Source organism: Denticeps clupeoides, unplaced genomic scaffold, assembly GCF_900700375.1.
Source record: "Denticeps clupeoides unplaced genomic scaffold, fDenClu1.1, whole genome shotgun sequence".
NCBI lineage: Eukaryota > Metazoa > Chordata > Actinopteri > Clupeiformes > Denticipitidae > Denticeps > Denticeps clupeoides.
The window spans coordinates 405499-426920 of record NW_021629982.1 but is presented as its reverse complement, the minus strand read 5'-3'; the positions used below and the strand labels follow the sequence as shown (position 1 = coordinate 426920).

The 21422-nt window shown below is 41.1% G+C and overlaps 2 protein-coding genes, 1 long non-coding RNA gene and 1 other non-coding gene across 7 annotated transcripts; all 4 read right to left on the bottom strand.

The window, feature by feature from the left end:
* Window positions 1–620: 620 nt before the first annotated feature.
* On the bottom strand, window positions 621–14315 carry atf7b (activating transcription factor 7b). 4 transcript variants are annotated; one of them, XM_028967247.1, is made up of 12 exons: window positions 14098–14315; window positions 13363–13599; window positions 11338–11434; window positions 8630–8760; window positions 8407–8529; window positions 7466–7617; window positions 5828–5885; window positions 4672–4779; window positions 4435–4539; window positions 2676–2843; window positions 2484–2586; window positions 621–2399 (listed from the first exon to the last, which is right to left on the bottom strand). In XM_028967247.1, the coding sequence occupies exons 2-12, from the start codon at window positions 13408–13410 to the stop codon at window positions 2260–2262; spliced, it is 1233 nt and encodes a 410-aa protein (XP_028823080.1). In that variant the 5' UTR covers window positions 13411–13599; window positions 14098–14315; the 3' UTR covers window positions 621–2259. The 4 variants fall into 4 exon arrangements, with proteins under 4 accessions (XP_028823080.1, XP_028823079.1, XP_028823083.1 ...); XM_028967246.1 differs by having other exon boundaries at window positions 621–2402; window positions 14098–14312; XM_028967250.1 differs by having other exon boundaries at window positions 621–2402; window positions 13578–13599; window positions 14098–14311.
* Window positions 14316–14776: 461 nt separating this feature from the next.
* Window positions 14777–15993, bottom strand: LOC114779041 (uncharacterized). Its single transcript, XR_003746559.1, has 2 exons — window positions 15795–15993; window positions 14777–15097 (listed from the first exon to the last, which is right to left on the bottom strand). It is a non-coding gene; the product is annotated as an uncharacterized LOC114779041 (long non-coding RNA).
* Window positions 15994–17373: 1380 nt separating this feature from the next.
* Window positions 17374–17485, bottom strand: LOC114779055 (U5 spliceosomal RNA). Its single transcript, XR_003746563.1, has one exon. It is a non-coding gene; the product is annotated as a U5 spliceosomal RNA (small nuclear RNA).
* A 119-nt stretch (window positions 17486–17604) lies between these two features.
* Window positions 17605–20066, bottom strand: pfdn5 (prefoldin 5). Its single transcript, XM_028967237.1, has 6 exons — window positions 19957–20066; window positions 19728–19830; window positions 19529–19560; window positions 19345–19419; window positions 18013–18118; window positions 17605–17916 (listed from the first exon to the last, which is right to left on the bottom strand). The coding sequence occupies exons 1-6, from the start codon at window positions 20020–20022 to the stop codon at window positions 17837–17839; spliced, it is 462 nt and encodes a 153-aa protein (XP_028823070.1). The 5' UTR covers window positions 20023–20066; the 3' UTR covers window positions 17605–17836.
* Between the last annotated feature and the right edge of the window lie 1356 nt (window positions 20067–21422).

The window sequence follows — 21422 nt, the reverse complement described above, 5'->3', positions numbered from 1 at the left end:
AAAAATTCCTGAAGGAAAATGTCCGGCCATCTGTTCGTCATCTCAAGCTGAAGCGATCTTGGGTGCTGCAGCAGGACAATGACCCAAAACACACCAGCAAATCCACCTCTGAATGGCTGAAGAAAAACAAAATGAAGACTTTGGAGTGGCCTAGTCAAAGTCCTGACCTGAATCCTATTGAGATGTTGTGGCATGACCTTAAAAAGGCGGTTCATGCTAGAAAACCCTCAAATGAAGATGAACAATTCTGCAAAGATGAGTGGGCCAAAATTCCTCCAGAGCGCTGTAAAAGACTCATTGCAAGTTATCGCAAACGCTTGATTGCAGTTATTGCTGCTAAGGGTGGCCCAACCAGTTATTAGGTTCAGGGGGCAATTACTTTTTCACACAGGGCCATGTAGGTTTGGATTCTTTTTTTCTCCCTAAATAATAAATATCATCATTTAAAAACAGCATTTTGTGCTTACTTGTGTTATCTTTGACTAATAGTTAAATGTGTTTGATGATCAGAAACATTTTGTGTGACAAACATGCAAAAGAATAAGAAATCAGGAAGGGGGCAAATAGTTTTTCACACCACTGTATCTGCTCTGGTCAACATAGCACACACTAAGTCCATGTTATTGCATTTTGCATTTATTCAGAATTTTACTAAAAGTGTTTATGATTTAAATACCCTGACAAATAGTAACACCAAAATATCACTGTAAAGTGAAATGTATCTTGTAACGATACTATATGCTTTACATTCTTTTTGCTTTTCAGCTTGAACCCATTTCTAGCCGCCAAAGATCACCCTCAGCTGTTAGGAAGTTTATGCATATTTGTGGGTGTTTTTTTGTAAGGTATACACAATTTATTTATAAAGCAGTGGACACAGCATGAAGAGAATTTGCAAACCTAATTTAACTACATAAGAGCATTCATATATAGCCTAATAAAACTCATTTTACTTCCATCAGAAAGATAAGCTAGCTCACTAGCTAGCTCAACAGAGCTGCCTTTGGCCATGCATTTTTATCTGACTGGGAGTAGCAGAAATCGCTGTAGTGGTCTTGACTTTTCTTGATGCACAGTCAAGTCTCCTTCCTGAAATACACCAGTTTAGTGGCATTTTCAATGTCCAGACTAGAAGCAAGTGACTAAAGCCCTACAGCAAATGCAATTATTACTTAAACCTCACATTCTGACACAGCATTGCACATGATAGGTTTGCAAATACCCTCGGGGGAGCACAGAGAAAGAAGGCCAGCTAACATGGTTCACTGCAAATAAGTGCAAAAAATGATCAAATGAAAAATACACAGTAGTAGAAAAGAGCATGATCATAAAGACACAAGCCTTCAGATGATGAACGTGTCTGTCTTCTCGGTAACAGTTTTAAATGATATTTTACCTTAATTTCTATGATACAGCGTGCAACAGAAACACAGGAGAACTGAACAAAATTGCAATGAATATTTGTTTTGCAATTTAAAAAAAGACATTGCACAAAAAGACACTAAAAGAACACCATTCAGTTCTATTTGCCAAAAAATAATCAATTGCATTTCAATGCCTACTTAACCACAGGATTTCACAGCTATGTCCACAGACCAAAGTACAATTCAGTTTGTACAACACAACAATCTGTTTGTGTGGATGTGTATATGAAGCCTTGTTCATCACATTACTGTGGTTACAGCTATTTTACTGCATTTTTTAAAAATAATAAATTAAACTATATATGCCATTTACAGGGCAGAGCATTTCAGGAGTGGTCAGCAAAAACATTGACCTGTTCTTCTTCTAGTTTTTCACCTCTCTTTTCCATAACTTCATGCTGTGGCTGATCAACTATATTTTACTGCAGCTCTGCTCATCCTCACCATCGGATCTTCTGAATTCCTCTCTTTTACACTCCATCACCTTTGTTACCTCCACCATCATGCCCACTGAAGTCAATCACCACTCTCTCTCCCTTGCGTACACACTGTACTACTTCATCCATACAGCCTCCTCCTTTACAATAACAGCGAGCCACAAACAATCCGGAATGGAAAATGAACAAACATTGACATTAAAATTGAATAAGAACCACACTGCATAGCACTACGCAGCAATTCAGTCACATCTCCACCGAAGGACATGACAATGTTTAATCCATTTTAATCGGAGGAGACCAATGCAGCCAGGGAAATGAGTGAGGGAGAGATAAAAGTGGTTGACTTCCAGTCTCCGAAAAAATGTGCAGTTCCCACTGGCGGCTTATCAAGTTCATCATCTGGAGGCAGGCTGTGCAGAAGCAGCGGGCTGGGCAGATCCATAAGAAATGCTCTCCCCCCATTGGCCAGAACCCATTCCAGCCAAAACAGCGACAGCTTCAGCAGTTCGAACACTCAACCCGTTAGCGAGAGAGTCTTCTGGAGAGAGAGAAGGAGAAGGGGAGAGACTCTATAAAAAATGGATTGATGGATAAATGGGTGAGTGGGAGGATGGATTACCCAAGCAATTCTTCTTTAGCGTGGCAGTCACAGGACAGTCCTTATGAGCCAGTAGAAGCTCTTTCAAATGGGCCACCTCACTCCTTAGTTCTTTCACTTCATTCTACACAGATGGAACAGATTCCATGAAAACATGCAAAAAGATCATCAGTGCATCGGACGTGGAAAATTTACGCAATGTTTTTAACTCACAGCCAGAGTGGTGTTAGTTGTTTCAAGCTCTTCCGCACGCTTTTCCAAGGCACTGATCCAAATTTTCCGTTTCTGCCGGCAGCGTGAGGCTGCTGCCCGGTTACGTTCGAGAAACCTTCGCCTTCTCTCATCAGGCTCCACCTCAGTTGCACGCCGTCCACGCCCACCCTGTAAAAAACAAAGATACTGTCTCAAAAGACATTTACAGAGTTCATTTTCATGTTCGGGGTTCTTGTTCCGACCCAAAATCCAGAAGAGAGCTCAGGGGTGAGAAGGATTTGAAATGAGTTCATAAGATGTGCTGCTTATAGTGCATCCGGAAAGTATTCAGAGTGCATCACTTTCCACATTACAGCTTTATTCCAAAATGGATTAAATGCATTTTTCCCCTCAGAATTCTACACACAACACCCCATAATGACACAGAGAAAAAGGTTTACTTGAGGTTTGTAGAGGAAATTTTCTCCACACAAGGAAGGAAGGTTCCAGATGAGTTTATTGAGAAGATCTGCACGCTGCAGGATGTTCTGAAATGTTCTCCTCTCCATTTGCTTTTATTGTGGGCAAAAAGGGTGTGGAGCCCCGAAAGCATACCCCAAATAAGGTATGGAGCTTCACCAAAAACTAATCTTGTTACAACAAGAGATGAAAGGGGGTCTCTCATGTGGTAGATTGTTTCCTGTCACATGAAGTGAGAGGGGGTCCATAACTGAACTCGAGGTCACACACAAATGCAGCACAACATTAAAATATTCCACACATAGTATATTTAAATAATCTAAGATTATTGTAATTATTAATGAGGTAGACACTTTTCCTTTACAGGCTTTGGCAAATGTATTAAAAATAAAAGAAATGAGAAATCACTTGTCAATGCACATTTGGCTGCAATTACAGTCTTTTTGAATATTATGCCACCAAGCCTTGCACACCTATGCTTGGCCAGTTTCACCCATTCCTCTTTACAGCACCTCTCAAGTTCCATCAGGTTGGATGGGAAGCGTTGGTGCACAACCATTTTAAAATCTCTCCAGAGATGTTCAATCAGATTCAAGTCTGGGCTCTAGCTGGGCGACTAAGTTTAGTCTGAGTTTAATTGAGTTTAAGTCTGAGTTTAAGAGCGCTCTGGAGCAGGTCCAGGAGCATCCAGGATGTCTCTGTACATTGCTGCAGTCACCTTTCTCTCTATCGTAACTAGATTCCCATATCCTGCAGCTGAAAAACATCCCCACAGCTTAATGCTGCTACCACCATGCTTTACTGTAGGGATGGTATTGGCCTGGTGATGAGTGATGCCTGGTTTCCTCAAAATGTGACCCCTGGAATTCACACCAAAGTGTTCAATCTGTGTCTCATCAGACCAGATGGCTTCAGGTGGCTTCTGGCAGGCTACCATGTGAAGGTGAAAGTGAAGCGATTGTCATTATGATGCACAGCAAGCACAGGTTCCCCTCTGTCCACAGACGACCTCTGGAGCTCTGACAGAGTGACCATTTGGTTCTTGGTCACTCTGTTATCAAGTCAGAGGCAAAAGTGGTCAGTGCTTGAGCTTCATCTGGCATCTCTCTGTACATGTTTCTGCAGCATAATGCTAGTGATCCAACAAAAAAACTGCAGAGAGGTTTTACCAATGTTCCAGTAGATAATGGATGTTATCTGATGATTTTCCCCACTGTCCTCTCATGATTGGGTAGTGTCTAAACTGGAGCTGGCCTGGTCTGGTGTTCTCTGTGAAAGTTGGCCTGTCTGCGGTTGTTACCTGTGCTTTTGTTGACGATGACTTTTCTCTCTGTTTACTGTTTGACAGCTCTGCAGGAGGAGCAGTCCCAACATCACTCTGCTGTGACAGAGCTGCCTTCAGCTTCTGCACTCACACACACACACACACACACACACACACACAATAGCATTTGTCATTGAACCTCACATGCATTTATAATAACCCTAAGCCTGACACTTATGTGTCCCTGTCAGTATGTACAGCAAGGCATCTTACCATCTTGGAGTCAGTATGAGTGCTGTACGCAGATGGAGAGGTGCTTCCACCAGTAGGAGGGCCTGGGATCCCTGGGACGCTGGGTACTACAACAGCTGACCTGGCAAGCTGTTACACACACACACACACACACACAAATAAACAGACTATAGAAGGGAAAAAAACACACTGTGCTCACTAGGTCTGAAGAGCTTTATTCAACACTGCAAATGGAGCAAAATAATGCCATCATGCACTCTGTCTATAAAGATTTTAAAAGATAAGTTATTTGATGCAAGGAGCCATATGAATTTATGCTAGAAATATTTTTTTCTTCAACTTGAGTTTGAGAGGGTGGCGTTATTATGTCAACGCTAGGCACTGATCAGTTATTTTATTCCTGTAAGATGTAGAATGCTTGAGAACCGTATTTACATTTTTTGTAAAAAAAAAAAAAAAGTCCTGCAGTTTAAATTTTCTACTTGGCAGAAAACACCAAAACCCGGATGAAAGTTAATGAATCATATTTATGAAATATAAATTTCACGGTAATTAACATCCTTGAAAAGATTGATGAATTGCAGATGTCCATCTCAATTTTGCTTTCATATCAGACATACTTTAAACTCCGGTTAACTGTATTTTGTCCTGTTTTTTTGTTTGTATTTTAAATTAAACCCACTTTGGATCCCACAGATATCAGCAACTATTAACTTCTCTTTTTTTATTATGCTGTCGTTAATTTTCAACTATCGTTCTAGTTCTCAGAATAATTTGCAGGATTCTAATCACTCTGGCTTCAAAGTGGCACACTCCACAGAGACTGTCATCATTCTTTATTCTCCTTGACAAGCAGCACAATAAAGAAAACAATACAGAGTGCAGCACTTTGTTTTATGACTTCACTTGCAAATCCACATGGGATTGAACTCTAATCTCTTGAATGCTGATGTTTTTGCTCAAATACACAAGGACTTCCCTGAAATAGACATTGTATCGAGGGAAGTATATGTTGCTCTAAACCTTCATATACCTTTCTGCATTCACAGTTCTTTACAAAATATGAAACTTATGAATGCTGGAAGGTCTCCGTCATCTTTAGCCCGGAGGACACGGCATCCATGATGTCAAAACAAGAATGACAAATTTGGAAACATCTAACCATAGAAAAACTTACCGATATGACAGATGTTTGTCCAGGGCTTGGCAACACAGAGAATGAACCTGAGGGTGAACTAAGAGGGATTTTAAAAAGGCAGAAATCACTACCCTACTATAACATGTTGCTCTATGACAATTCAGAAGTAACATTTTTAAATGTGCTGATTCAGTACATTTACATGTACATGCAAGTGTGTGTTTTTCCAGGACAGAAATACATATTTCTAATTGTTTTATAATCAAAGGTTAAATAGGGAAAAGTATGTAGGCATGACAGCTCTCACACACATTATGGTCTGTCAGTACATCACATGCATAGGTGTAGTGCTTCATCTATCTCATTCCTTTCTCTCCATTCTCTACGCTACTAATACGCCGGGTACATGAGGTTGGACATCTTCAGACAACAGCCACTATCAAACCAAATATGCAGACAGGTTATCTATGCTTTAGCTAAAGAGCTATGCTAGGTGAAGTAGTGAATGCAGTGGTTGCGCAGCGCTTTGTGATATGACCTCACACCTTTAAGGTTGTCAGTTTGAATCCTGGCCTTGAATGTGTGTGGTGTTTGCATGCTCTCCCCATGTTGGGCAGGTTTCCTCCAGGTTCTCCAGTTTCCCCTCACCATTGAAAAGCATGTACACTAGGGGTGTTCACACCTACAGGCTTTAGTGTGTGAGAACGTGTACTAAACAGAAACAGGACCAAACACCATCACATGATTTGAGAACACATTCCACAACAGCTGTATTTACTTGTTCCCGCAGAGATACATCTGACCAATAAGCAGAGAGAAAGTTCTCTGTAGTGAGTGAAGTAGTGAATGTCATGTGTCCTATTTATTTATATCTTAAAGATGCCCTGAGATGAAAATTTCACTTTGTGAGATTATTAATGTTAAAACTAGTTCCCATAGCCTGCACTGGCTAGATAGGTGTAAAAAGTGGTTTTGGTCATTCTGCTTCACCAGAGAGTGGCAGCTCAGATGGTCGGATCTGGAATTTGTTCCCTTATGTTGTCACAAGAGGATTTTTTTTCTAATTCTGGAAAAACGCAGGCACGACTTCCTGTCTGCACCAAACATTGTGGTAGGTGGATGGTGTTGATGACGTCATTTCCGCAAATGCCAGCTCAACTTCTATAGGCCGCTCTCCTCCTCATTAGCAGGGAGGAGGGGCAGTGGTGGCCTAGCGGTTAAGGAAGCGCCCCCGTAATCAGAAGGTGCCACTGAGGTGCTACTGAGCAAAGCACCGTCCCCACACACTGCTCCCCGGGTGCCTGTCATGGCTGCCCACTGCTCACTCAGGGTGATGGGTTAAATGCACTGTGTGCACCGTGTGCTGTGCTGCTGTGTATCACATGTGACAATCACTACACTTTCACTTTCTACACTTTCTAAATTAGCAATTAAAGCTATAGACACCGAAAAGGCGCATTCTGGGGAAATCTCACTGTGGTACTAGATCAAAGTGGCTGTAATTCTGCACCAAAGCTAAATTTCGGAAAGAAACTTCAGATACAGTATTATGGGATACTAAGGCCCATATTAAAGCAAAAATGTCAGAGGACCTTTAGCAAATTAAAAACAGTGCAATTTTGTTGCCAATTGTTGAAGTGTGAGTATGATTTTTCATCCAGCTCCTCCTTCTCTTACCTGAGTCTGTTAGAAGGAGGGGTCCTGGTGATGACTGATGTTGGAGAGGGGAGTGTAGGGGTCAGGGGATCATGCCCCAGATGAAGCGGGAGAGATCCTGGCCTTACTATGGTGGGAGTGGGGGCTGAGTTAATGGGCCTTGGGGGTGTTGTCTAAGAACAGAGAAAAACACATGTACATGCTGACACTAGCACACCCATTCATTACTGTATGCTCAGGTCTGTCCATTAAGCATACTCTTGAATTAGAAGATGATATGTTGGCACAGACATGCAGAGGGAAAGGCATTCTAGTAGCATATTCTGACTACATTATTCACACTTTATTAATTGAAGATTTATTTGACTGAGACTACAAGCAGCAGCACTAAGGCCCAGTCCACACAAGAACACTTTTCTCTAAAACAGGTTGTCAGTGTATAAAAAAACCTGCGTTATCTGAGATGAAGTCATCCACATGGAGAAACACCACCACACATTGTTGTTCTCCAGCCTTGTCTTTTCATTAGAATTGTGCCCAGTAGAGAGGTTTTCTTGTAGTTGCTGCAGCATGACCTCGAACGTGTTACCAGCCATTGTTGTATGTATGACATGTTTGGGGTTATAGGTCAGGTTGAAGGTTTGGCTAATACATCATTTTAATAAAATACTGTTGTGAGTCCTCTGAAATGCTTTCTCTGTGTGACGCAAGGCCAGATCAGATAGAAATATTCCAGTTTTAGAGAAAAACATTGTTGTGTGGACAAGGCTTAAAAGTTATTGACAAAATCTGCAGTACTAATCATAGAATGTTTTCACAGTAATACTGTTAGTGCCTTGCTGTCTGTGTATTTTCCATAATATGAGGCTATAAACATATTTGCAAAATATATTTTACATCGCATCCCAACTTTTACAATATGTCTGGAGTACAGCAGAAATGCAGAAACCTCAGATTAACACCTTTTCCTTTATCGTGGTAATAGGATCTGCATCGTCTGTCAGACTGGATGTGGAGTTGGGGCTCTCTGGGGAAGAGGAGTCTATCTCTAGAGACCCCTCCATCTCATCTACCTCTGAAGAAACCTGTAGGAATAATGAAATCAGAAACGGACAAATTTAATTAAATTGCCTGATCAACCAATAGAGCGCACTCTCAGTCTTATCCTGACACACTGTTGCCTACCGTCTTTTTCTGACTCCTGGCCTCCTCATCTGCAGGTCTGCGTAGCTCCTGCTCAAAGGAGCCAGCAAGCTCACTGAACAGTCCCACCTCCTCACAGTTCTTCAGGAACCATGTAGGAGTAGGGGTTTGGTCTGAATACACACACACACAAAACCTTCACTTGCATTCAAACAACTTGTTAATCTAAACCTACAGCTAAATCAGAAAAATAAGGGAATTCAAAAGTGATGAAAAATTTACACAGTATATTACTACACCAATCAGCCATAAGATTATGACCATCTGACTAATATTGAGTCATTGTTTTGACCATTTTTGCCCCATAAACCGGCCTGACCTGTTGAGGAAGACACTCCAGTATACCACTGAAGGTATACTGTGGTGTCTGGCACAGACCAATCAGTAGCAGATACTGGCAGTGTGTCGAGGTGCATTAACCTGCTGAAATAGGGTAGTTCCATCAGGCAATACTCAACCTGCGAGAATTGGGCATTTGCCTTGATGCCAGGGCGGGTATGCTAGGCTTCTGCCTTTAGAGGTTGCCGTAATGCATCACCTGATCTAATAAATGGAGGAACATGTTGTTCTAGCATGTTGTAAATGGCAGGAGAAATGGGGTAGGTGTAATTGTGAAGGAAGAGGATGTTAAGAGTGTCCTGATGGTGAATAGAGTGTCACACGGAGTGATGAGTGTAAAGTTGGAAATTATTAGTGTATTTGAAGTGAGCTTCACTGCAGCACAGTGTCCTCTTCTTTTAACCAATGAAAGGATGGTAGTAGCCTAGTGGGTAACACACTCGCCTATGAACCAGAAGACCCGGGTTCAAATCCCGCTTACTACCATTGTGTCCCTGATAAGTATGCTGTAAATGTAAATGAAAGGCACCCGGGAAGCAGTGTGTGGGGACGATAATTTGAGTGGCACCTCAGTGGTACCTTGGCATTTGGATGGATTTGAACCTTCCGATCAGATTATGGGTCCTCTTCATTACCCGCTAGGCCTCATTTACATTTACAGCATTTATCAGACGCCCTTATCCAGAGCGACTTACAATCAGAAGTTACAGGGACAGTCACCCCCTGGACCCCCTGGATCAACTACCACCACTGCCCCATGTGCATATGCCCCACAGCTGGGGTGTGAGATGGATGAAGTAGTACAGTGTTTATCCAAGTGAGAGAGAGAGTGGTGATTGGAGCAGACTTCAGTAGGGAAATGTTGGGAAGGGAACAAAGGTGATGAGGGAGCATAGGGTGACATATAAGAGTGGAGAAAGATGCAGGGGAAGCAGTCTGAAGGAGATTGGAGACTGTAAAGTAACAAGAGAAGAGAGTGTGGCTACTGTACATTCGGGTTTATAAGCCACTTTTTTCACACACTTTAAGAACTGCAGCTTTCACAGTGGACAAATGAAACTGTTTTGGCAAACTCACTCACACTTAATTCTTCAGATCAACCATTTTGCACTTGGTGCACAGACCCTCATCTAGGAAAAGACACGAAGAAATACATACAGTATTATGCGACTTAAAAAGTTTAAAAGCCACCAGTCTGGCTGAAGAAGGAAACAGAGCATGTAAAAACAGAGTATGTAAAAAGTGTATGAGGACAGTGTGATAGCAGTGAGGTCTGCAATAGGAGTAACAGATGTGTTTAAGGTGGAAGTGGGTCGAGCCTTTCTTGGGTTCAACCGTCCTTAGCAATGGGAAGTGTGGAAGAAAGGTGAAGAAGAGAGTGCAGGCAGGCTGGATTTGATGGAGCAGAGCAGCAGGAATCGTTTGTGACAGGTGGGTACGAGTAAGAATGAAAGACAGTAGTGAGACCAGTGATGTTATATGGGTTGGAGACAGTGACATTGACAACAAGGCAGGAGGAAGAGCAGGTAGGTGACAGTTTAAAGATGCTGAGATTCATGTTGGTGGTGACAAGTATTAGAGGAAGAGCTATGGTCCGATGTGTCAGAGGAAATTCTTAGCTCTCGCTTTACCATGACAGACCAGTGCAGTCTGCAAAACTGCTGAAAATGGAAACTTTTGGATATAAACACTCAAGATATGTTTGAGAAAGAGAGCTATAATGAAAAAACCTCACCCCATCTGTCAAATATAGTGGAGGATATATTGGTCTGTTAAATCTGCAAACAGTGCTAGGGTACATGGCATCATGAATCCCATAAAATATCAGAGCACCTTAAATCAAAACATTAATTGGATGTCCTAATAAACCCTAGAAAGGTCATCTATGGTCATCTCAATCCCCTGACCTGAATCCTACTGAAACCCTGTGGAGTGAATTGAAGAAGAAAGTTACATTATTATGTACCCCAGCCCCCGAAAAACTAAACTAAAAAAAAAACAAAATTTTCACGTCTATCCTGAGTGTATGAATATACAGTATATATAACCATCAATGTAATTGTAACGTTTAATGCATAGAGTAGAATGTGTGTATGCGTGTATACGTCATATATACAGTATATATGTGTGTGTGTATAGCACACTTCTGGGGCCAGTATTGGTAGATGCTAAACACAATGTTTCAAAGCCTAAACCAGCTCGGACCCAATAATGCACTGACTGTTAACTAGCTCATAATTATATATCACACTGACAATGAAATGAGATAATCTACTGTTACCTCATCTGTCAGTAGGTTTAATGTTGTGGCTGACTGATGTATATAGCTATATATGTTTGTACATACAAACCTGCAATAATAACTGAATCAGTTCTGGTTGGTCCAAATTTCAGACTCATCTCATGCTTGTGCTGATGCACAGCCAGGTGATCTTCATTAGTGAACCTCTAAGGAGGAACAAGCAGAAGCAACGCAGGACTTTAAAATAATATTTCTAGTTACTAAGTGACTGTCTGATGTTTGGGGCGTGGCCGAGAGCCTCGTATCATCACACCTCTAAGAAAATAGCAACACAGGACTTAAAAATAATACTTCTAGTTACTTTTTTCTCTTCTAGGACTATTTATTTGCTTACTTGTATGTTGAATCTTATTAAACGGTCAAAATAGTGCTGTGCTCTTGTTTTTTTTTTTGCTGCTCTTTTCTTGTACTTGCCATGACAATGTAAATTTCCCTAATAAATGTGACAAAAAAGATAAGATGATCCTTTATTAAAGTTAGGGGGACTGATTCATCTGGCAAATATTCATGTTACTGTTCATGCCTATTTATAGATGCAATGTAAGTGAGCAGCGACACAGGAAATGAGGTGTCCCTCTCACAAAACAGGATATAAAAAGTACAGTCAACAAAAACAATGATCAGTTCCAAAAATCATGCACAAAGAAAAAGAAATGAATTGGCAAAATCAGGCAGTGTGGTTTGTCTCTTCTTTCCATCATGTTCTGAACTCACTCTGTAGCTCAGTGGCAGCTTGAGCAGATATGCTAGATGATGATGAGTGCCTTTGACCACATACACACACAGTAGATTGCCAATCGTCACTCAACTACCTCAGAGAAAACATAAGCTGTTGTTCAACTAAAACATTATCACTTAATGCCACCTCACCAGTCGAGAAAAAGTAGGACATTTCTTTCCGCGCCTATCTTTATTACTGCAATTACTAACAAAGATCACACACTCAAAATCTCCATATACAAATAAAAGTCATACATATGAAGACATAAGTTACATTAATGCTGAAGAATGGGGAGAAAAAAAGATTTAATCTCTGCATATTAATTGCTGTGAAAGTGTTCACAGAGGGGCAGACGTGGGAAAAATATTAAAGAGATCAATTGATACAGATGACCAAAAAAACAAAAACTATGGTAACAAAAAAAGCCTGTAATTCAATTAAAGTGAAGTGATTGTAATTGTGATACACTGTAGCACAGCACATGGTGCACACAACAAAATGTGTCCTCTGCTTTTAACCATCACCCTTAGTGAGCAGTGGGCAGCCATGACAGGCACCCTGGGAGAAGTGTGTGAAGATGCTTAATGTTGGAGGCATGGCCAAGAGCCTCATGTTCCTTGCCCAAAGGGATTTTGGTTGTTTGGGACCCTTTGAGTCCACTTCCTCACCCGCAAGGCCACCACTGCCTATAGGCCATGCACAGTGATGGTCATGAGGGCAGAGGGTGTTTTGATAACAGGGTTTAATAAAAGCTGTATGTTAAAACTATAGCCATCAGTGTATAGACAAACAGGATTTATATATAAAACATGAGTTATATATAAATAATTGAACTACTTTTTATTATAATCAATCCAGTCCATTGAGCCACAATTTTCATACAAGTTTAAAAAGTTGCCAGTTTTTTTAGTTATTTTGGGCTGAGGACTTGATCAAGCTACTGTCCCCACACACTGCTCCCCGGGCACCTTTCATGGCTGCCCACTGCTCACTAAGGGTGATGGGTTAAAAGCGGAGGACACATTTCGTTGTGTCACCATGTGCTTCACTTTAAATATTAAATTTCATATTGAAAAGAAAATACTTGGCCTGTTTTTGGGGGTTTGATAGTCCCCCCTTTGCATTAATATTACACACAATGTTGTGTTATCATGTGACTGCAGGGAGTGAGTAAGCTGGTCTGCAAAGCACATCCGAGAGCTTACAATTCATGAAAAGAAATGAGAAATATGAACACCAATCACACCCAACAGTTAGAAGCGTGACACCAGAAGGAAAATCGAACATTTTCTTTTTATTCAAATTACAGTTTTAAAATAATGTGATGCTCAGAACATACACACACAAACTTACCTGACCACAACCAGATGCAGTACAGACAAATGGTCGGTCATCTCCCATGTTTCTCAAAACTACCAAGGATGCAGTTGTAGGGGAGTTGTGCCAAAATTCCCTACATTGGTCTCAAAGCCCCATGGAGATCCAACCACACTGCCCTCAAGCCAGACCACCAGTAAATTTGGCTCACTGAAGCGGGAAAGCACGTGGAAGTACGTGTGAAGCTCTACCTGGACCAGTTGTCTGGAAGACCTAGGAAACAAAAAAATGTCACCAGGTCTCAGAAACCCACATTACACACCATAGCCAAAAATGTTCCATCTACACCAGCATGTCCATTTATAGTGGGTGTTTCTCAACAGCAAGCAAGGATCCACGTCATCAAATGAGAACTGCTCCAACGTCTACAACCATTCCTGTCCTGTCAAGGCCAATATCTATTGTCTTGGGTGTATGCAGCATACCCACAATTCCATGCACGCATACAACGGCATGACCTTCTGATTCGTAGCTTGGAAGGACCCTTTTACGTTGAGAACAGGCGTGTGCAGAGCATGTGCAGAGCATGTGCAGAGCATGTTCACTCCCGATGTCGCATATCAGCACTGTGAGGGCGTGGAGCTGAAATCTGCAGGGCAGGGCAGCGGTCTGCAAACCATCCTCCCCACGCACATTTTCACGCGGTGCCTGCGTGACGTGACGTGACGACCTCCCGAGCGCGAGCATGCACGAGTCTGTTTACAAACTCACCCGCTCCTCCCTCGCGCCGTCCGCCCGTGTCCTCGCCCCGTCTCCGCGCGCCTCACAAGATCTCGCGATACTGCCGCTTACGTCACACAGGCAGGCCGTCGGCCGTCGGTAGCTGGGGGAGGGAACGGGACGCCAGAGATGCCCATACTTCCCTTCACAGCCACTCACGCCCAGTCTTTCCAATTCTCACTACGTGCATTATTTTTTAAAAAAAAGTGTAAGAACACAGTTTAAGCCATGAAATCTGGGTTAGCTCATCCGGCCAGATATTACTGTCCATCCATGAAAACTGGTACAAACCACGTCCTACCCAAAAATGTAACCTCCTCGCAAATCAAAATGTATCAATAAGTTTATATTCATATGAAATAATAACTATTTAGAACAGTTTTGGTTTGTGTTCTTAACAAAACATTATAAACAGTTATAAAAAGGCGATTCTCTATCCTGAGCATGATCTAAAATGAAAAAGAAATGAATTCTGTCAAGACTGTAAAATCAGGTTAGAGGTGACTACTCATTTAGGACGTTTTTGTCTACATTATATTGTTGGCTATCAACGCAATCATCAAGTCACCCTTGTCAGATTGAACAGATAATTTTACATTACATTCATTATATAGAAGTTTATAATGATATAGACTCAGATTGAACATAAAACAATCAGCAGTACACATACTGGGAGTCCATTATGTTTATTAAAGGTTCAGAGGAAAGACAATTTTTGTCTTTCATTGGCAAATAACCAGACCTGCTTTTGATAGTGCCATTATACAATATCATGCATTCATGCTTTGTGTACAACTAGATTACAAAAAATCCAAATTAAAAATTATACATAATTTTTATAGACTGACCATTGACCACCTTTCCTAATGCTTATTTTATTACTCCTTATTAAGAGAGCAAATGAGCCACTAGTCTGTGCAACATCTCTTTTGTCTTGGTACATCCTGCAACATCTGACAGAGCCACCACTTGTAAGAAGAGCATCATTTTCCTGAGAGAGAGAAAAGGGGAAAAAAGATTAAAATAAAATAAATGTACAAGGAAAAACATAATGGTCAAAACCAAAAACCCCTCAGATCTCATAATCTCACGATCACTAGGGCCTGAACACACTAATGTCTGAAAGAGAGAGAGAACGAGAGAGAGCGAGAGAGAGAGAGAGAGAGAGAGAGAGAGAGATCCTCAGAACATGAGTGGTCATGAAACCCTTCCATGCGCGGTACTGATCATCACTGGGGTGGCTGGGTGGCTGTGTGTGAGATTCAAGTCTCCACTTACTTACAGGAATGGTCTGAGTAATCTGAATAATCCATAAATATAATTTATTACTCCTGTTCTATAATTTATATGTGCATTTAAGTAGCCAAAGAAATTAGTCCAGCAAAAAAAGTCCCACATTTTCTGATCCCCAACAACCTGACTGTAGATCACAATCATTTTGGCCGTTTCCAGACAGATGAACGGGAACTACACTTCTGCTATGGAATGTCTTTTTCATTCAAGTTGATTTAAAACTATTTCCACGTTCAAATTAATTGCTAATCGTGGAGACAGACAGACATGTGTAATTCTGAATTTGTCCTAATTACATAAAACCTCTTTTTTTAAATGGGTTTTCTTTTCCTACGTCGACACGAACAATTCTCTGGTGGAAGCAACATTCGGATAAAGTATTGAGAAAAGCTCACATTAATAAGCACAGAAAGGCAGTTCTCGGCTCCTGGTGGCGGTCCCCCTCCGCACCAGCCACATGTCGCTTCTACATACACACGACCTGTATGACAAATGAGGCCGGATTACAACGGAGAGGTGAGGGAGGACGAAGCCGCGCCGACATCTTGTTCCGTTGGCAGGGTTCAGCACCACCGGAAACACGTGACCCGAGGCGGAACTAAATGATACATTACGCAATAAAGAAATAAATACGCTTGTGTAATATTTGTGTCAAATCCTGCATAGATTATTTAGCGTGTGTTGTCCTATGACAGGCATGTCACTAAGGTAGCTCCTTATTCGAATTGTCAGTTCCATCTTCAATGCTGCGCCGCAGACTGCAATACCCGTATTACGCCTGTAGGGGGAGAGTCCAGCGAGCCATGTAGTCAGACAGTCCGCATATGGTGGAACTATTATAAGTGGTACCACTTGTTACTACACATCGGATTAGGATGAATGTATTAGGCTAACACTTGATAGTATTTCTACATTTCAGTGGCCCAAAATTTCCAATACCTGGAAAGAATTTCATAATAACAATTCATAATAATCTGATGTGCAGTTCCTAAGTGAAATTTTCAGTGAATTCGGTGTAGAGCCAGACAGGTAACAAGTGGTACCATTTCTAATAGTTCAGAATTTAGAGTTTTATTTCCGAAACAGATTTCGTGGCTGTAAGCCTCACTGAACTTAACCCCCCTGAGCAATATTTAATGTGGAACTGACAATTCGAATAAGGAGCCACACCAGCATCGTGTTCTTTATGCATACTAAAAAGTGCTTAAAGCGATTTGTGAATTAAGCTTTGCTGGTTCCAGACTGTGCATTCTGCTGGCTGTGTAGCTGCTGCAATTTGACATTCATCACCTCCACGACCGCTGCAAAAATGCACACACAAATGAACAAAAATAAAAACTGCCTAAATGCAACTATTATGGTTGGTCTTATTGTCATCACTGCACTTATCCACAGACCTTGTTTCATGGCATGTTTCTCCTGCAGTGCAGGCTGGATATTCTTAATCTGCTTCGTGAGGAAATCAATTTTACACTGGAAGCTTTTGGTGTCTTCAACGTTCTAAACACACAAGACAGTGTTAACTACAGCTTAAAAAGTATCACAATTGACAATGACTTCACTTCACTTACTGCAAATCAAAAAATGTTAAATACTTCTGCAAACTAATATTTTGCTGATTAACAAATCATATACTGCGAATATCATAATTAATGACTGCATTGTAGTTTGAAGATATTGTGTGTGTGCATGAAATTGGTTAATAAGGAACACATAAATATGAATGTGATTAATTTAGCATTTGAAAGTGAAGTGATTGTGAAACACTGCAGCACAGCAAACGATGCACACAACAAAATGTGTCCTCGGCTTTTAACCATCACCCTTGGTGAGCAGTGGGCAGCCATGACAGGCACCCGGGGAGCAGGGTCGGTGCTTTGCTCAGTTGCACCTTGGCAGATCGATATTCGAACCAGCAACCTTCGGATTACGGGGCTGCTCCCTTAACCACTAGGCCATCACTGCCCCAAGTGTAGACGTCGAAACAGAGCCTTCAAAAATATTTTGAGCTTCTTGACACCCATCTCCACGGAAATCTTTAGTAAAAGGTGAAAGATTTGTACATGATTAAGAGAAGCCCAAGCAACTTTCTTACATGTATGGGGTGACTTCTGATTCACTGTGCCAGCTGAAACTTTAATATGCTTTTTTGCAAGGTGGTGTACTTTAGATATGTTAATCCAAATCAAATAAACAAAGCACAAATACACCAAAAAATGTTTTTATTTCAAAATGTAAGCAATAAATACAGAATGTGTTCAATGAATGCTCTGAAAGATGTCACTGACACAAACAAGAAATCAAAAGGAAAACTTAAGACTCAATCAGCAGCATAGGTTCAATACAACCAGATTTGCCAACTGTCCTCTGACTTCAAGCAGCTAATTCAACTGATATCATGTTAACTGCAAGGTACAACGGCATGGGACTTTGTGAATTAAGCTTTGCTGGTTCCAGACTGTGCATTCTGCTGGCTGTGTAGCTGCTGCAATTTGACATTCATCACCTCCATGACCGCTGCAAAAACACACACACAAATGAACAAAAATAAAAACTGTCTAAATGCAAATATTATGTTTGGTCTTATTGTCATCACTGCACTTATCCACAGACCTTGTTTCATGGCATGTTTCTCCTGCAGTGCAGGCTGGATTTTCTCAATCTGCTTCGTGAGGAAATCGATTTTACGCTTGAAGAAGCTTTTGGTGTCTTCAACGTTCTAAACACACAAGAGTGTTAACTACAGCTTAAAAAGTGTGAAAATAATGGCTCACAAAAACTTCATTTGCCACACTACCAATTTACGATCTGCATGGAGCTTGTTGAAGAAGAATTTCAAATGAGGAGCATAAAAACCAAAGGCCACTTATTTCTGAGGGAAGTAAGGACATTACTTTTAGACTGGACCACTGTACTGTACTCTTCACAAAAAAGAAACCCGACATTTGCAATACATGCAATCCCTAGAAAGGATAATCAGGAACAGATATGATGTCAGTGCATTTCATATTGAATAGTACATTAGCTAAAACCAGTGGTCTTGAGATAGGTGGGGTTTTCCTGGTATGCAGTGTCATGACAAACAGGTGTCAGAACAGGGAGGTTCAATGAGCTGCCATTTACGTAGATGTTCCCTTGATTCATACAAACTGCCTAATTGTAGTGAGTAACCAAATACATCCATTGGCAGCATGAAGAGGACCTATTCAGATTGCCTTAATGTTGAGAACCATTACATTATTGTTACTAAAGTGCTTCTCCTATGACTAAGAATATAATAACAGACAATAAGCGAATACTATTAAGGAACTATAAAGTGGTCCCCTAATACCATATCTGAAGTCTCTTGCAGACATTCAGCCGTAGTGCAGAATTACAGCCACTTTTATCCAGTCCGACAATGAGATTTCCCCAGGACATGCTGTTTCTGTGTCTGTAGCTTTAAATGCAAATAGACAGGAGAGGCGGGACGAGGAAGAGAGCCATTTTTACAGAAAAAATAAAATTAACCCACCGGTTATTCAGAGTTTCACGTGACTGAATAAAAAAAATACATTTGTGCTCATTTTTCACATCACAGAGCAACTGCAATGCTTTGCATGTTTGAAAGCCATGACGGCTGATGGATCTACTTTTTAAGGGGAGGGAAGGAAGTTCGCTGGGTAGAAAAAGCATGAGAAATGGTAGGTAACCTATGACATCATAACGGGACAAATTCCAGATCAGACTATCTGAGCCACCGACAGAGAGGCTAGGGGAACTCATATTAATGTAATTAATAATCTCAGTCACGTCAGGGGACCTTTAATAATAAAAAAGGAAAACCACAGAAAAGAGTCATACAAATAGCTGATATCTAATAATTTGTGGAAAGTCTTTAAAGGTATGGAAAAGGGTCTAAAACATTGATGCAAAGGTGTTTTTATTGGCTGCGGTATTACATACCTTCTCGACATAATATCCTGTCCCAACATCCACCAGCACATGGTCCACATCATTTAGACTTCCAGGAACATACATCTGCACATTGCCGTATGAAGGAAGTACACTGAGATAAGGGAAGACACAACCGTTCTGCTAACACACACACACACACGAAATTCCTGCAGGAGAAACCGGTGAAGGATACAGAGCTGGTGAGAGGAACAAGCAGCTCTTTACCTGAGAACAGAGAGCACACAAGGCACACATTCAATTCATGTTCAATTAGGCAATAATAATAAGGAACACTCTACCTCTCATACATCTTCCAGAACCACTTAGTCCAAATCAGGGTCCTATGACACGCACACACACACCCCTACAGAAGATGTGGAGTTGCTGCTCACCCTCGTTCTTCTTGTTGAGAACTCCTAGGCTGTCCTTCGCCTCCACATACTTGGTCTGTACAACTTTCAGCTGCCCGATGGATGAGGTGAGAAACTCGGTCTCCTGCAAACAAAAGGCCGCATTACGACGCCTGGTCCGCCGCCCCACCACATGGCCGCTTCTCTACACGCTATAACCGCGGGAGAGGCGACCATGACGCTCATTCGGACGTTAAAAAGCCGTGGTTACCTGCTCCAGCTGCCCCTTCAGCCCTTCTAGCTGAGGGAGCGACAGCTCCGCCAGATTCACCGCCATGACACCACACTGCAGCACAGGCGCGCCGCGCTCCGGAAGCACTTTCCGATCATACCGGAAATGCACACAATACAGGATATATACACAGATGGAAAAACAACACGTTCAATATGACGTTTTATGTTATGTACATTACTGGGTTTTTTTTAAGCATTTACCAGTCCCCCTGGAGATGGCAGCAAGATGGCTTTCAATCTGGGACCTGCTAGGTTAATACCACTAGTTCCACGTCTCATTGTACTCGGAAATGAAGCACCAAACAAATGAACAAGTGAGGAATCGTTGGTGAGAGGAGGTGGCCCGACGTTCTCTGTACTATCACCAGTGTTATCACCAAGATTACTGTGGAAAACCATGCTTAAGGTAAACTAAGACTGAGCTGTTATGTAAAAATATTACATGATTATTGTTTGCCGAATTAACTGATTAAACTGATGTTTAATTGTGTACTTTGAGAACAATAAATAATCCAGGAGCGCTCATTATTTTAAATAGAGAAATGCAACACACACCAAACCATTCAGGTATCTTCTTCCATCTTTTAATCATGAATAGGGACAAGAGGTCACATTTTTTTGACAGCTGCTGTCAGATTATGTGACCGTGCTGTAAATAGGATAGAAATGCGACAGACACACACCAAACCTTTAACTAGCACGTTTATGACTTTAATCTTAATGTATAATGTCACTGTCAGCATGTTTCTTGTGTTTATGCACTGTGCATGTAACCACTGGTTGCATATGTCACACTGGATCTGTATAAAAGTGTCAATACTATAGCATTAAATATAGAAGTTTGTTCCCTTCTCAATTTCCCATTTTTTTCGTAATTTGTGTGCCACACTTAAATGTAAGATCATCAAACAAATAAAAATTTTATTCAAAGACACCACAAGTCCAAGTCCACTAACCGTTAAACTCAATCTTACAATACAGTAGTGTAACTTACAATCAGTGGTCACAGGTACAGCTACTGGAGGGTTAAGTGTCTTGCTCAGGGACACATTGGTAGTAAGTGGGGTCTCAGCCTGTGACTTTGTTGTTGTCCGGTTCATAGGCGAGGCTATGAAGCTAATACAACATTTTGATGTTGTGCTTGCATGACTTTTGGAATTTATTCATAATAAACGTAATCAATATTAATGAAGACTCATTCTCTTACTGCAAGTATCCAATGACCAGGTTCATGGACAGCACCCAAGATCACATCATATTCCATGGTTCACACTGCAAGATTATTGATAATACACTTTAAACTTCATCGTTTAAAAAAAAAAAAAAAAAACACAGACACACAATTGTAATGTCTGTTATGTCTAGCCAAAATTGTAGGATCATCATCCACAATTTTTTTGCACTCAACTTTAGATGCAAATTCAAATAAAATAATGCAGTAGT

Coding starts and splice junctions, on each gene's coding strand:
- atf7b (XM_028967246.1), bottom strand. CDS start 13,410: ATGGGAGATGACCGACCATTTGTCTGTACTGCATCTGGTTGTGGTCAG. Junction 8,761..11,337: donor TGATTCAGTTATTATTGCAG/GTTTGTATGTAC, acceptor GTGTGTATTCAG/ACCAAACCCCTACTCCTACA. Junction 4,540..4,671: donor CTCATACTGACTCCAAGATG/GTAAGATGCCTT, acceptor GTGTGAGTGCAG/AAGCTGAAGGCAGCTCTGTC.
- pfdn5 (XM_028967237.1), bottom strand. CDS start 20,022: ATGGCGGTGAATCTGGCGGAGCTGTCGCTCCCTCAGCTAGAAGGGCTG. Junction 19,561..19,727: donor TCTCAACAAGAAGAACGAGG/GTGAGCAGCAAC, acceptor CTCTGTTCTCAG/GTAAAGAGCTGCTTGTTCCT. Junction 17,917..18,012: donor GAAACATGCCATGAAACAAG/GTCTGTGGATAA, acceptor GTGTTTTTGCAG/CGGTCATGGAGGTGATGAAT.